Consider the following 14454-nt stretch of genomic DNA (forward strand, 5'->3'; position numbering starts at 1 on the left):
CAAAGGGATTCACTAAACATAATTATTCACACAATGCACGAATTTGGGGATTTTCACCCCCTCCAAGTCACCCATCAACAAAATACACACACTCCCACACACACCCTCACCCGAACCCACCCCCCACACACACACACACACACATATAATGAATGTGAGAAATTAATGTACAACAGCTTTGGAAACTCTTGTATTTAAATATGTTGTGAAAGAAATGAATGAAGAGAACAATGGTAGGCGTAGCTTAAATAAAGGTTCTCCAGAGCTATCTGCCCTTTGGAAAATTGGTGCATATAAATAAATATATATATATGTATATCTATTTATTTATATTAACCAGTATTCACCCGTCTTACCTGTCCCCTAAGGCTCCAAATATAGCACTCCCTGCCAAGTATCCACCATAATAGAACATTTGTGAAAACTGGATGTATTTTGCGTCAGCACATACAAGGTCCGTCTGCATCAAGTATGCGATAAAAAAAATTGAAAAAGTATTGAGTATTTGATTTTTTAAGGGGGTTGTGTTCTTTGTTTCTATATTTCTCTGTAGTTATAACATGATTTTTTTTAATAGAAAAGTCAAAGTATTTGAATGAATCCTTGTAAACATTAAATGATGAAAAATGAAACGAATGTGATATTCTGATTTTTTTTTCTTTCAAGCGACAATGCAATGCAAAAGCACTTTATGATTCTGCTTCGAGAATGCAAACATAGACGAAGTCTATGTATTGTGTTTGCTGAACATTATTTTGATATGATCAGGAAAAAGAATGATATGAAGAATGTACACAATGCTATGATCAGTTGAAATATTTGACGTATAATAATTATAAACATAGAGAAATCATAAAATTGATAAGGTTATATAGACAGATAATGTATCGTAGTTTCACTGCAGGCGTTTTTGCAGTATTTCTTAAAATGTATTTTCTTGCAATTATTCTTCAATGTGGTTCAGATTAATTTCTTTTTGGTTTTGCTAATTTGATTATTTTTTCAGAGATCATCTATGAGAATATCCATATACAATTCACGGAATCGTTGAAATTAGTGGGGTTTGTAACATTTTAGCCTAAAAATTTGCTGCCTAAAATATATTTCCCCAGTTCATACTGCTATCGGGCACATGGGTTGGCCCTTAAACTTTTAATTAAAAAAATGCAACTGTATAACTGCAAAGGGGTCGCGAACCGAGGGGACTTTATCTCCCACTTGTTCATTATTCTTTTGCAAAGTCCATGGGAGTAAATCCACGACGTTATACTATTCAAGTGGAGTATGATTTAATAGACCATCCCCTGAACAATATAAGTTCACCGCTTGGATTTGCGACAGAGGCATAGTCACCCCCCCCCCCCTTCAAAGCCGTTATATTTCCTTATATTTGATTTTTTTTTGTATGCACCTCTTGAACGAAAGTTCGTGTATATTGGCTCCGGTCATACTCCCATCCAGCGTCACATGGAATTACATCCAGATCAGTTCTTAAGTCCTTATGGGCCAATTGGTGATGGTCGGAATTGACACTACCATTAATATCAGTAACCACCGAAAGAACGGAGAAATCAGATGTATTATATCTGTGAAAGAAACATAATTGACATATATTGGCTGCCGAAAATCAGTCATTCTATTCTTCTTATATATAGTGAGTGATTTAAAATTATATGATTATTGTACTATTTTCATGATAGCTTTTATTTTCAAATTCAATTTCTTCAGGCCTATTCTGCATGACTTACCATTATTCATTGGAAGTGAGGCTTTTTATGTGCTATGTCGCTTTGTATCAATCATATATGTAAATCGTACGAAAATGTTTTTTAAACCGAATTGAATAAATAAAATTGCTATAGATTACAAAGTTTGTAAACACTGTCATATAGTTAACTATGGAGAGCGTACTAAATGCTAGTTATCATTATTATTATGACACTAATAGGCTTATCTCAATCAGAAAATGAACACGAAGACCTCGTAAACAAAGTTTAAGCTTAAAGCTTAATTTAAAGTCAGCTCGCACATAACAATTACCTAAATCAGGCCCAGCGGTGAACAAAAGGTTATGAATTATACATTCTTAATCTGTCAAAAAATTGGTATGACTAAGAAAACTTACATTTTGAAGATGTTATCAAAATGTTTGTGTAATTGTAAAATTTCTTCTTTTTTTTGTTAGAAATAGGTTACAATCAAAACACTTAAAAGTTAAACGTGTAGAATATAATGTTAAAATAACCATAGATAACTATAGAATATACTAATTTGCGTTTTTAGTATATGCGGATAGCATTGTTTTGCATCAATACGTTTCACCAAAGTTCATAAGATGTTGGTGATGTTTATCATCAGCAGCAGCAACTGCAGTATTGTGATCATCATTTTATTTCTTTACATTGGAGAGTGAATCTATAGATATATTTACTTACTTGCTTATTTGTAAATCAATTGATTTATTTGTTTATGTATGTATATATTTATTATTTATCTTTTAATCTATCTATTTATTCATTTTTATTTATCATTTCATTTATTCATTAATTTATTGGGGATACATTAATTTTCCTAACATACCTCGCACACTTTTGGAATTCTTGATTACTACTCTTTCCATCTGTTAATGGGATGTTCAACATTTTCTTTGTGTCGACATCACACGGCACTCCATACTCCTCACAAAATGTATTATTCCATCCTGGCACCTGACAAAAGGGACGAGAAAATTCGAGGGGTTTAGGGATAGCAGATTAGAGGGGAAGGGTACAAAGCAAAAACTGTGGTGTTAACTGGTGTACATAGAGGACCACACCAGTTATTTCACACCGGTGTTAAATTGGTGGTGTTAGTTTTACACCTATAGGTGTTATTACAACACCTTTTGTTGTTACATTTACACTCTTTGGTGTTATGTTTAATCTCTAGGGTGAAATTTTAACACCTCAGGGTGTGGTCCTCTATAAACACCAATTGGTGTCAGTTTTAACACCGCATTTTTTACAGTGTATAAGGAATAAGAGGCCAAAAGGAGAGTGAAGGGCGGGGGCGGGAGGGAATATCATGATTTGTCGTTTCAGAATCACTAATAATGGGGCAGTGTTACCCCGATTTCCCAATATTCCCAATATTTTTGTTTTACATAATTAAAATATATATATATATATATATATATATATATATATATATATATATAAGAGAGAGAGAGAGATCAAGAAAAATAGGAGTAAAAAAAATGACAAAAAAAGAAGAGAATTGTTTTTAAAAAGAAATGGGTATGTAAAGGTGTGGTGGCTTAGTGGATATGTCTCCGGACTTTGAACCACAACGTCCGGGGTTCAAATCCCACTGCATCACTCGCGTCCTTTGGCAAGGCGTTTATCTACATTTGCCACCCTCCACCCAGGTGTAGAAAATGGGAACCCGGTAGGAAGAGAGTCCTTGAATGCTCAAGCGTCCGATCAGGGTCCGGGGTAATATCATGCAGCGCTTAGTAGCATTTATACTATTGATATATCAATGTTCTGTATCCTGTAAGTCTTGACCAAACGTTTTACTCAATTTAGAAACATCGACATCATCTTTAGGTCGTTTGATCCCCTATCAATAATTAGAGGAGGCGCGATAGCTCAGTCGGTAGAGCGGGGATTCGTATTCCGGTGACCCGGGTTCGATTCCCACTTGGTGCGCTAGTGCCCTTTGGTAAGGCATTAATCCTCAGTACCAGGTCCTTCGGAGAGGACATTAAGCCGTCGGTCCTCTGGTTGCTTGCTTACAAGCATTCATGCTTTCTTAGCAATCAGGTAAAAATCACCACCAATCAATCAATCAATCAATATTATAGTTGTTATCAAAGTCAGCACTACTGCTATATTGAATCGAGTAATGAAGGCGAGACGATACCAAAGGCGCTCCATGCACTTATTTATTTTTATTAAGTTCTAGATGAATCTGCTTTTTTTCCTGCTGATTCCATTCAAGAGTGGTGGGGCTTTAAGATTGAGAGCTTTTGGTTCAAGTTCATTGTTCAACCCCGAAGCTTGAAATATCTCATCACAAAGAGCAACAGACTCAAAGGCGTACATGCATTCATACACTAGCCGCACCTGTATTAGCAAATATACATATTTTGTGAAAGAAAAAGCGTAAAACATTTTTTTTCCTTAGAATATTAATTCTCGTGACGGTTGTGAAATATTCAATATAACTCTTGTATTCCCTAGACGATGTGTTTCGTTTATTTAGTAAAATCTATATTCAACAGGCAGTGGCGTAACTACGGGGGCATGGGGGCACGTGCCCCCCCCCCCCCGCCAATCGGCTGGAAAAAAGGGGAAAAGGAGAAAAAGAGGGAGAAAGGGAGAGAAATGTAGTATGAAAGAAAAAATTATTGTTCATTATAATGCTATATTATATTGTAATTACGTTCTGTTATATTACATAAGAAATATTTTGTTCATAACTTTATGGAACATAATTTGCTCAGGGCCTACGTCTCTATTGTTCCCCGTGCTCTCATTGTCTGTTTAACGAGATATATAATCCTGTTGTACTAAAACCTCCCGTTTTCAAGTCAATATACACCAAATTATTTCCTCGCACTTCGAGTTATTATTGTTTTATGTAGTGACATATGCTTCCTTTTTCATGACTTCTTAAAGTGATTGCCAAATTTTAAAGTCTTAATATAAAACAATTCCTGACCGTGCTTACGTTCGCATTAGTGGATTGGTAAGATATGTCTGCTCTTCATGAATTCCTAAAATCATCCATAAAATGTCCCTTTTTCTGATCTGAATATAAAATAAAATGCCGTGACCCACGGTACGCCACTGTCAACAGGAATAAATAAATAAATAAATATATATACACACACATATATACATATGTGTGTGTTTGTGTAAAGTTATACATGTACAACAGCTTTTGGCAACTCTTTTTTATTTAAATATTGTAAAGAAATGGATGAAGAGAACAACAATATATATATATATACAATATATATATACAAGCCCTTACAATAGTTACATAAAAGAGTTGCCAAAGCTGCACTGTTAGAAAAAATAGAAGAAGTTCCTGCAGCAGAGTCTCGAGAACACCTGTAATCTTACCGAATTGCGTAATCTTACAGGAAATTGGTATTTGATGTATGGAATCTTACAAATTTCCTTGAATAAAACACCCTTTTCCCCCTTTTTAAACAGACCTGTTCTGTTAAATTGCAGAAAAATACTTGTTTTATGAATTTACAGAATGATTATTACGCAATTCGGTAAGATTACAGGTGTTCTCGAGACTCTGCTGCGGGAACTTCTTTTATTTTTTCTAACAGTGTGTTGTACATGTATAACTTCATACATTTGTATACTTTCTTTCATACGCGTACTGTATCAAAGCAATAGCTTTGATCCAGCTGATGCATGGCGGCTTGTCATTGTTCAAAACCCACCTTCACCCGACAAAGGAAATTAAAATTGGTATCGTGTCGAAAATCTGTCTATCTGACAGTCAATTGGATCGGGTTGAGAACCATGAGCCAAAAAGCCGCCATTAAATAAATAGATTTATTTTCTTCTTATTTAATAGTTTTATACAGTATGGTTTTGAATTCTGGAATATGCATTATCACACTATTATGAGAGTACAATATTGCTACTACATGTACCTTAATATAATTGTTATTTTCTTGAGTGCGGCATATGAGTGCGGCACGTCCCTGCTGGCAAAACCACGAGCGAGTACCAACCCTCTTGCTAATATCATCCAGATGATCCTGGACACTGACCCAGACTTAACACAACTTGCTCAATAATAATTTGTGCGCACGACATAATTGATGTGCGCCTTTGAAATTTGCTCCGGCATTAATATCTCAAAATTGTAATATAGGTTTGTTTGGTTCGGAATGTATATCGTTAGATATTTAGTTTTGCAGGTTAGGTTTGTGGCTTAACATGGCGATTTCCCATCGGAGCAATTGTCACCGGAGCAAATGTCATGGAACCAAATCTTAAGGATAATTTAACGATTTTCTCACCTGACACCAGTGATCGGAATCACCCATGGCAAAAAGTTGAATGAGGGTATTCCATGTTTGAGGTATTACTATCAGACATATTAGGGCATAGTTCCTTCGCTGGTAAGTGCCAAACTCCCCGAGAATGCGAAGAATATCGTCAAACTTCATTCTCACAAGGATAATATCCTTATATATAAAATACTTATAAAAGTATATTATATCCTTTTAAAAGTATACAATGTTATATACTTTGAAGACCAACTCTCCCGGTATACTACAGCTATAGCAGAAGCCTATATGCAATGCAAAGAAATTTGTTTTAACGTCGCAGCATTTTTTTTTACCTCTACTTTCTTCACGATTGGATACACTTAATAGTGCATAGACTTTTACGAATTGAACTGGAAACTATAGATCTAGTTTTGAACGGTTTCTCAACAATTGAACAATAAGAAAGGGGTGAACTTTGGAATCACAGAATTTCAGAAGAAATAAAAAAATCACAACGTGCCATTGACAGATGATTTTTAAAGGACAAGTTAACCCCCTAAAAGTTGATTTTAATAAAAAGAGAAAAATTCGACAAGCATAATTCTAAAAATTTCATCAAAATCGGATGTATAATAAAAAATTTATATTATTAAGTTTCGCTTAATTTTTCACAAAACATGCAGTTAATGTAATGCAAATATCGGTTCGTATGCAAATGAGGGAACTGATGATACCACTCACTGTTTCTTCTTTTTTTTATTATATGAGATATTCTAATTTTCTCCCCATTGTCCTGTGAAACAAATTTTCGTTTCTCCCTGAACATGTGGAACTACCATTGTTTAACATTTGATGGTTCAGTAAAGTTGGTCCTTGTTGTCAAATTTGTAAAAATTGGAAAATTTTATTATTCAAACAATAAAAAAAAAACAAAAGAAATAGTGAGTGAGGGACACCATCGATTCTCTAATTTGCACGTGACTAAATTGGGCATATATTATGTGAAAAATAAGCGAAATTTCAAAATGTCATTACTTTCTTATTTTGCATCCGATTTTGATGACATTTTCAGCATTATGCTTGACTTATCTGATTTTTCTCTTTTGATTCAAATTAACTTTTTTTCTGAGGTGGACTTGACCTGTAATTGGGCTCTGGAAAGGATTATAGAATTCTGATAATAATTAAATCTAAATAGAGTAAAATTAACTAAGCAACAGACTGAAAATATCACTCAAAGCTGATAATAGATATTAAAAAAACAATTCAACATCTAGCAATATGATTTATTTAAAAGCAGTAAATATGCACGCTGTCGTGGAAAACACTATCAAAGCTGACAAAATTTGAACGATATAATAATAACAATAATAATGATAATGATGTTAACAATAACAAAATATTAATGATGATGATAATGATAACAATAATAATGACAATAATTATAATAATGATATTAATAATGATAATAACCAACATTTAGTACAATGCCATAGTAAAACTATGTATATCGCAGCGTTTACTAACATTGAATGTCAAATACAATAATGGCAAGGAGAAATTGGTCTTTGAATAAGTATAATTCCATGATGGTAATAAAACACAAAAGAATAAGTGGGGATAAATAGCTCGTTGTTTCTTTTTTTTATTAAATTGTTTTTCAATGTTATTTGTTGTATGTATATCTTATATCTTTGTATCATGGTGGTGCCCAACCCACAAGTTTTTTTTTAAAGAAAACCTTCCAGGGGCTCCCAATCCCATGTTTTTATCTGATTTGTATATACCTGTTTTTTATGGTTGATTGATTGAAAAAAATTTGGAATTGAATTTAATTTTCATTGAATTGATAATGACACCATCAGCTTGCTTAAACCATGTATGAACATGTGATAACTTTGTTATTCCTTTTCCGAATTTGTTGAAATTTTAGTTTTGTCTATGTTACTTTATCTGTTTAAATCATTATCATTTTCAGCCTGGAATACCCCTGATAAGAGAGTTGCCCTAATATAATGGCCCAATAATTTATTCCCATTATGTTATTCATGGGCCTTTCCACATCCTATACCCTGGTTCCTAGAAGCATGAAAGTGTGATAACTTTGTTATTCCTTGTCCGATATTGGTGACATTTTCAGTGTTTCGTTTGTCAGATTTTTTCTTTATCCGTTTAAATCATATTATTTTCAACCTGGAGTACCCATTTAATCTTTCTTGCAGATAAGAGATTTGCCCTATAGTGGCCTTTATTATATCAATTGTGTAACCAATAGAAATGTCTATTACCCAGAAAGGTAGGTCCAGTTATTATGTAACCCATAGGAATCTCCATATCTTACCCAGATATAGGTAGGACAAGTTTATTTCCATTCTGTTACAGAAGTGGGTATTTTCCTTAGAGATATATACTTAATAATCTCTATGGTATTTTCATATCTTACGCAGATAGGTATATACATGTAGGCCCAATTTATTCTCATCATGTTACCGAAGTGGGCATTTCCATGCAGACAGACCCATTTTCCCCCATTATCCCATGTGGCCGAAATAAAAAGGTCCCTTCATTTCAATTGCGTTACTCATGTGGGTATTTCCATATCTTACACAGATAGGTAGGCCCAGGCAGATTACCCATATGGCATTTCAATGTCTTACCAAATATAGGTATAGGCCAAAGACTAAAGTTTATTCCCGTTATGTTATACACATTGTGCACATTTCCACATTCTTACCCAGATAGGTATATAGGACCAGTATATTATGTTACCCTTGTTTCCTGAAGGCATTTCTACATCTTACCCAGATAAATTAGGCCCAGTTTATACCAATGCGGTATTTCCATATCTTATACCCAGATAGGTAGGCCTCTGCAGTTTATTCCCATGCAGTATGTTACCCATGTGGGTTTTTTCCATATCTTACCCGGATAGGTAGGGCAAATTTATACCCATTATGTTACCCTTGTGTCATGTGGGCATTTACATCTATACCCAGATAAATAAGGCCCAGTAAATACCCATGCGGTATTTCCATATCTTACCCAGATGGGTAGGACCAGTATACTCCCATTATGTTACCCTTGTGTCATGTGGGCATTTACATCTATACCCAGATAAGTAAGGCCCAGTTTATACCCATGCGGTATTTCCATATCTTACCCAGATAGGTAGGACCAGTATACTCCCATTATGTTACCCTTGTGTCATGTGGGCATTTACATCTATATCCAGATAAGTAAGGCCCAGTTTATACCCATGCGGTATTTCCATATCTTACCCAGATAAGTAGGACCAGTGTACTCCCATTATGTTACCCTTGTGTCATGTGGGCATTTACATCTATACCCAGATAAGTAAGGCCCAGTAAATACCCATGCGGTATTTCCATATCTTACCCAGATGGGTAGGACCAGTATACTCCCATTATGTTACCCTTGTGTCATGTGGGCATTTCTAAATCTTACCCAGATAAGTAGGCCCAGTTGTTTATACCCATGCGGAATTTCCATATCTTATACCCATAGATAGGTAGGCTTGTGCAGTTTGTTCCCATGCAGTAAGTTACCCATGTGGGTATTTGGGGGTATTTCCATATCTTACCAAGATATAGGTAGGGCCAGATTATTGCCATTATGTTACCCACGCATGATTGGTTCATGTGGGCATTTCTACATCTTACCCAGATAAATTAGGCCCAGTTTATACCCTGCTGTATTTCCATATCTTACCCGGATAGGTAGGACCAGTTTATTCCCATTATGTTACCCTTGTTTCATGTGGGCATTTCTACATCGTACCCAGATAAATTAGGCCCAGTTTATACCCATGCGGTATTTCCATATCTTACCCGGATAGGTAGGACCAGTTTATTCCCATTATGTTACCCTTGTGTCATATGGGCATTCCTACATCATACCCAGATAATTATGTAGGCCCAGTTTATACCCATGCGGTATTTCCATATCTTATACCCATATAGATAGGTAGGCCTCTGCAGTTATTCTCAATATGTTACCCACGTGGGTATTTCCATATCTTACCCGGATAGGTAGGACCAGTATATTCCCATTATGTTAAACATTTGGGTATTTTCATATCTTACCCATTATGTTACTCTTGTGTCACGTGGGCATTTCTACATCTTACACGGATATAGGCCCAGTTGTTTATACTCATGCGGTATTTCCATATCTTATACCCATAGATAGGTAGGCTTGTGCAGTTTATTCCCATGCAGTATGTTACCCATGTGGGTATTTGGGGGTATTTCCATATCTTACCAAGATAGGTAGGACCCGTTTATTGCCATTATATTACCAATGATTGGTTCATGTGGGCATTTCTATCTTACCCAGATATAGGTATAGGCCATAGAGTTAAATAAGCACTACAGTTTATTCCCATTATGTTATACCAATATGGAAAAATCCACATCTTACCCAGGCAGGCCAAGGCAGTTTATTCCGAATGGGCCTATACCCATGTGGCATTTCCACATTGCTATATAGGCCCAGTTTATTCAGCCATTATTCAGCCATTTCCTTTATACGCAGATAGGTATAGGCCTGGTTTATTCCCATTATTTTCTAAATGCAAAACAGCTTTATTATTTTAAATGTGGTCCCTAATCGCACTCATCTCGGAGTGAGACGAACTCACCCATTGATTTATCGAGTAAGATTTGCATCTTGTTATACAATGCGTATCAAAAAAAGTTTACACTTTGAAAAGATCCTGCATGTAAAATTATACATTTGTAATATCCTGAAGATTGTTCCACATTTTAACATTGGTACAGGTCCATTAAAGCAAATGACGATATAACTGTCGAAAAATATTTCCGCTTGAGTGAGCACCACTTACTTTTGAAAAGTTAGTGAAAAATTTGCGCAGAAATTTGAAATAGTTATGCGAATAAAAGTAGACCTTAATCATAAAGAACACATGGAATTTAGCTAGTAAAAGTGATTTGAAGATATCTTCTACATTGTTTGACCTGTTTCCTTGCCCAAAACACTTCGAAGAGTGCATTTTGCCCCACCCTACTCCCCCACACACCGAGGCAATCGTGACGATATTTGCTTTACACTGAGCTGTGATTTACATGGAATGGCTTAAGCTTGATTTTCATTTTGTTAGTCATTGCTAAGCTTGGGAAAAGTGTGGAGAAACAAGTATTAAATGAAAAATGAAATGTAAACCAACTTTCAATGATAAAAACTTAGTGAAAAAATGCTGGAGATGTCTGATATAAACTTTTGTTCAGATTCAGTTATGACCTCAGATCCAGCTGGCACAAATAGGGTAAAGGTTGTGCTTATTGAGTGTTGAAATTTCAATTTGGGTGGCAAAATTGTCACAAAATGCTTGAATGTATCTGTTTTATTCCAACTGACTAAAAGTGCAAGGGAAATGTATGATAAATCTTTCGTAGTGTCAATTTGACGAACCAGATGGGGCATCTGGGTCCCATATTTAGCCATTTGGGGACCATAATGGGTATCCGGGGGTATTGCCCATAATTATTTTACCAATGTGGGAACGGAATTGCACCCACATGGAAACCAGATAGGCCCCGATATTTACCAGATTGCATAATCTTACAGGAAATTAGTATTTGGTGTATGAAACCTTACAAATTTCTTTTAATAAAACACTCTTTTCCCCTTTTTAAACAGACCTGTTCTGTTAAATTGCAGAAAAATTCCTGTTTTATGAATTTACAGAATGATTCTGTTACTGCTTTTTGCAATATCTTCTTTCAATTTTCTGTAAAATCAGGGTTTTTTTTAACAGTGTACGCCACTGATAAACAAATATGATCTACTAGCTCAATATTTACATATTGCAGGAGAAGAATTGTCAGAATAAGCAGATTGCTTGAAAAAATGACAACACCGGAATCAGTAAATTAATAAATTTTGTTTATAATTTTACGATGAAGATAGAGATGATTATGAATGAGGATAATGGTAATAATGGTAAAAATGAAGGCCATGATAGAGATGATGATGGTCATGAGAGAGTATTTGGTGATGATTAAATCACAAGAAAATGTATTCAATTTAACAATATAATGGAGGCAGAAACTCAGTAAGCAAAGCTTGTGCACGAGTGCACCTTGACATACAGACAATAATTACCCCTATTATGACATGAAAAAACTTACTTTTTTCCATATTAAGGAAGAAAAACTAAACAAAAACAAAACGGAAAGTTTTATATACATTATATCGAATGAAAGGCAGTAAATAAATCGTCAAACCAATCAACCCACAAGCAAATTAAAACTACATGTAAGCAAATCACTCTATTTAGGGACCGGATATATTTTTTTCTTAAAGTTATTTAAATATTGTGCATTTCTGATATTTCAGTTAGATGTATTGTTCAAATTTTTCGGACCTATAAAACGAATGTTATTTTTATCACGTCCTGTGTCTTGGCAAATGAATTAATGAAAAGCAGTATGTATTGGGGTATTCTATGTATATAAATTCTGATTTATACAAAATTGTATATAAAACAAATGAGAAAAATGAACAGGCATATTAAAGCCAATTGCTAAACTGGTAATTTTAATAAAAATACATTGCTCATAGTTATAGGAATTAGCCTCACCTATATTTGTATAAAAAATAAAAAAAGTAAGGTGATAGCCAACCATTTTCCTTTTCTTCCAAGAACTTCATTTTGTATTTGAGGGATTTGAGGCTAAATCAATTTTGTGTCTTTTGTTTTATTTCTTTTTGATGTGAAAATATTCTTGAAGATGGAAAAGGGGATTTTTTTTACATTTTGCATTCATGACATGGAGACAGTACCCCCTTTAAATCGTGTAATCATTTGGAGATCACTGCATGCATGCACTGTGCACCATGCATGCACCCTTGCATGCACCGCATGCGAACGTACCGGGCGCGGATATGGATCGGAGCCATAGAATTATATAATGATCGGAGCTCGGAGCGCGCGGCGCGTCGCGCGCATGACAGTAATTCATGTTGGCCAGCTTAGGCCTGCCGTGTATTATTTGCAGGCCTAATCTTGTATTTGGAAAGTTTGTTTTTTTCAATTTTCAGCGTTACGTTATTTTAGTTCAGGTGAGGACGTGCTCTTTTTCTTACGTCGAGAACTATAGATCTAATTGTAATTGCCACTGTTTTTTTTTAAATAGAAAAAATACATTGTTTCGCCGGTACCGCCGTCACCGATCGGGTGTCGCATCGAACCAGCTACCGGTAGCTCTCCCGGTGGCTAGTGCACGGCAATTCAGGGCGGGCAGGGCAAGTGGTTATGACATTGTAGGTCTCACTCAGCCAAATGCAGAGGCCAGACAAACACTGAAAAAGAGCCTTGGCCCGCGCTTTGCTTAGACCGCTGACTGTGTTCTTAGACCGATAAATAGGTCTAGATTTGTTTCAGCTGAGGAGGAAAACACAAATCGAAAAATGTTAAAAAACTCCAAAACTGCGGATTTTGATATCATTATCAATATCAGTCTAACTTTGGTCGTTAGGACTGCCCACTCATCTTACGAAGTATGAACAAGGTTATACCATAATAACTGCCCTGTTTAGTCTTTACCAAAAAGTAAGCATGATGTCAGGTGATGATGCTGGTGAGGATCGACTATGCTGATGATGATGATGGTTATGATTATGATGAAGTCAAATGAAGGTGATGATTCATCATGATTTCTGCATATTATTATTAAACTAATCTTTCATCTTGACTTCATTGATCTTGCAATGCTATGGCTTATGCCTACTTCTAGTTCTAGATAAAAGATTAATTCAATTTTTGATGATTGTGGTGGTAATGGTGGCCACTGGCCAGGCCTGGTGGTGGTGATGATGATGATGGTGGTGGTGATGGAGATATGGTGGTGGTGATCATGATGATGGTGGTGGTGGTGATGATGATGATGATGATGATGAAGATGATGATGATAAAGATGATTATTATTATGAAGTCAAATAAAGATGATGATTTATAGTTATGCATATTAAACTAATCTTTCATCTTCACTTCAGTATTTGTGCCTAATGTTAGGCCTAATTCTAGACAAAAATTAGTTGTTTTTTTTTTATAATAGCGGTGGAGCCGTGGAGGTCATGGTGGTGGCCAGGCCTGGTGGTTGCAGTGATTATGATGATGGTGGTGGTGGTGATTGTGGTGATAGTAGTGATGGTGATGATGATGATAATGATGATGATGATGGTGATGATGATGGTGATGATGGTTCATGTTGATTTCATGATTTATATTAAAGTAATCTTTCATCTAGTTGTGCCTAATGTTAGGCCTATTTTTTTGTATAATAGTGGTGGCCAGGCCTGGTGGTGGTGGTGATTTTGATGATGATGGTGGTAGTGATTGTGGTGGTAGTGATTGTGGTGGTAGTGGTGATGGTGATGATGATGGTGAATGAAGCAGTGCT

At 35.5% G+C, this 14454-nt stretch overlaps 2 protein-coding genes across 17 annotated transcripts in view; one reads left to right on the forward strand and one right to left on the reverse strand.

Annotated features, from left to right (window-relative positions):
• LOC121424120 (organic cation transporter protein-like) overlaps positions 1–6296 on the reverse strand; it is a 31240-nt gene extending 24944 nt beyond the window's left edge. The window contains exons 1-4 of the mRNA XM_041619719.1: positions 6038–6296; positions 2581–2708; positions 1412–1586; positions 357–460 (exon numbers count right to left, since the gene is read on the reverse strand). Coding sequence (XP_041475653.1) covers positions 357–460; positions 1412–1586; positions 2581–2708; positions 6038–6187 — 557 coding nt within the window. The 5' untranslated portion in view covers positions 6188–6296. The remainder of the gene's footprint in view (positions 1–356; positions 461–1411; positions 1587–2580; positions 2709–6037) is intronic.
• Positions 6297–12999: 6703 nt separating this feature from the next.
• LOC121424405 (mucin-2-like) overlaps positions 13000–14454 on the forward strand; it is a 42873-nt gene continuing 41418 nt past the window's right edge. For 6 of the 16 annotated variants that reach the window (XM_041620074.1, XM_041620084.1, XM_041620083.1 and 3 more), the window contains exon 1: positions 13002–13114. The gene's annotated coding sequence lies outside the window, so the exon portion shown is untranslated. Of the gene's footprint in view, positions 13115–13200; positions 13420–13522; positions 13605–14454 lie in introns of those variants that run through there. The other 10 variants (XM_041620087.1, XM_041620088.1, XM_041620092.1 and 7 more) reach the window with 5 other exon arrangements.

This window comes from Lytechinus variegatus, chromosome 11 (genome assembly GCF_018143015.1).
Source record: "Lytechinus variegatus isolate NC3 chromosome 11, Lvar_3.0, whole genome shotgun sequence".
Lineage (NCBI taxonomy): Eukaryota > Metazoa > Echinodermata > Echinoidea > Temnopleuroida > Toxopneustidae > Lytechinus > Lytechinus variegatus.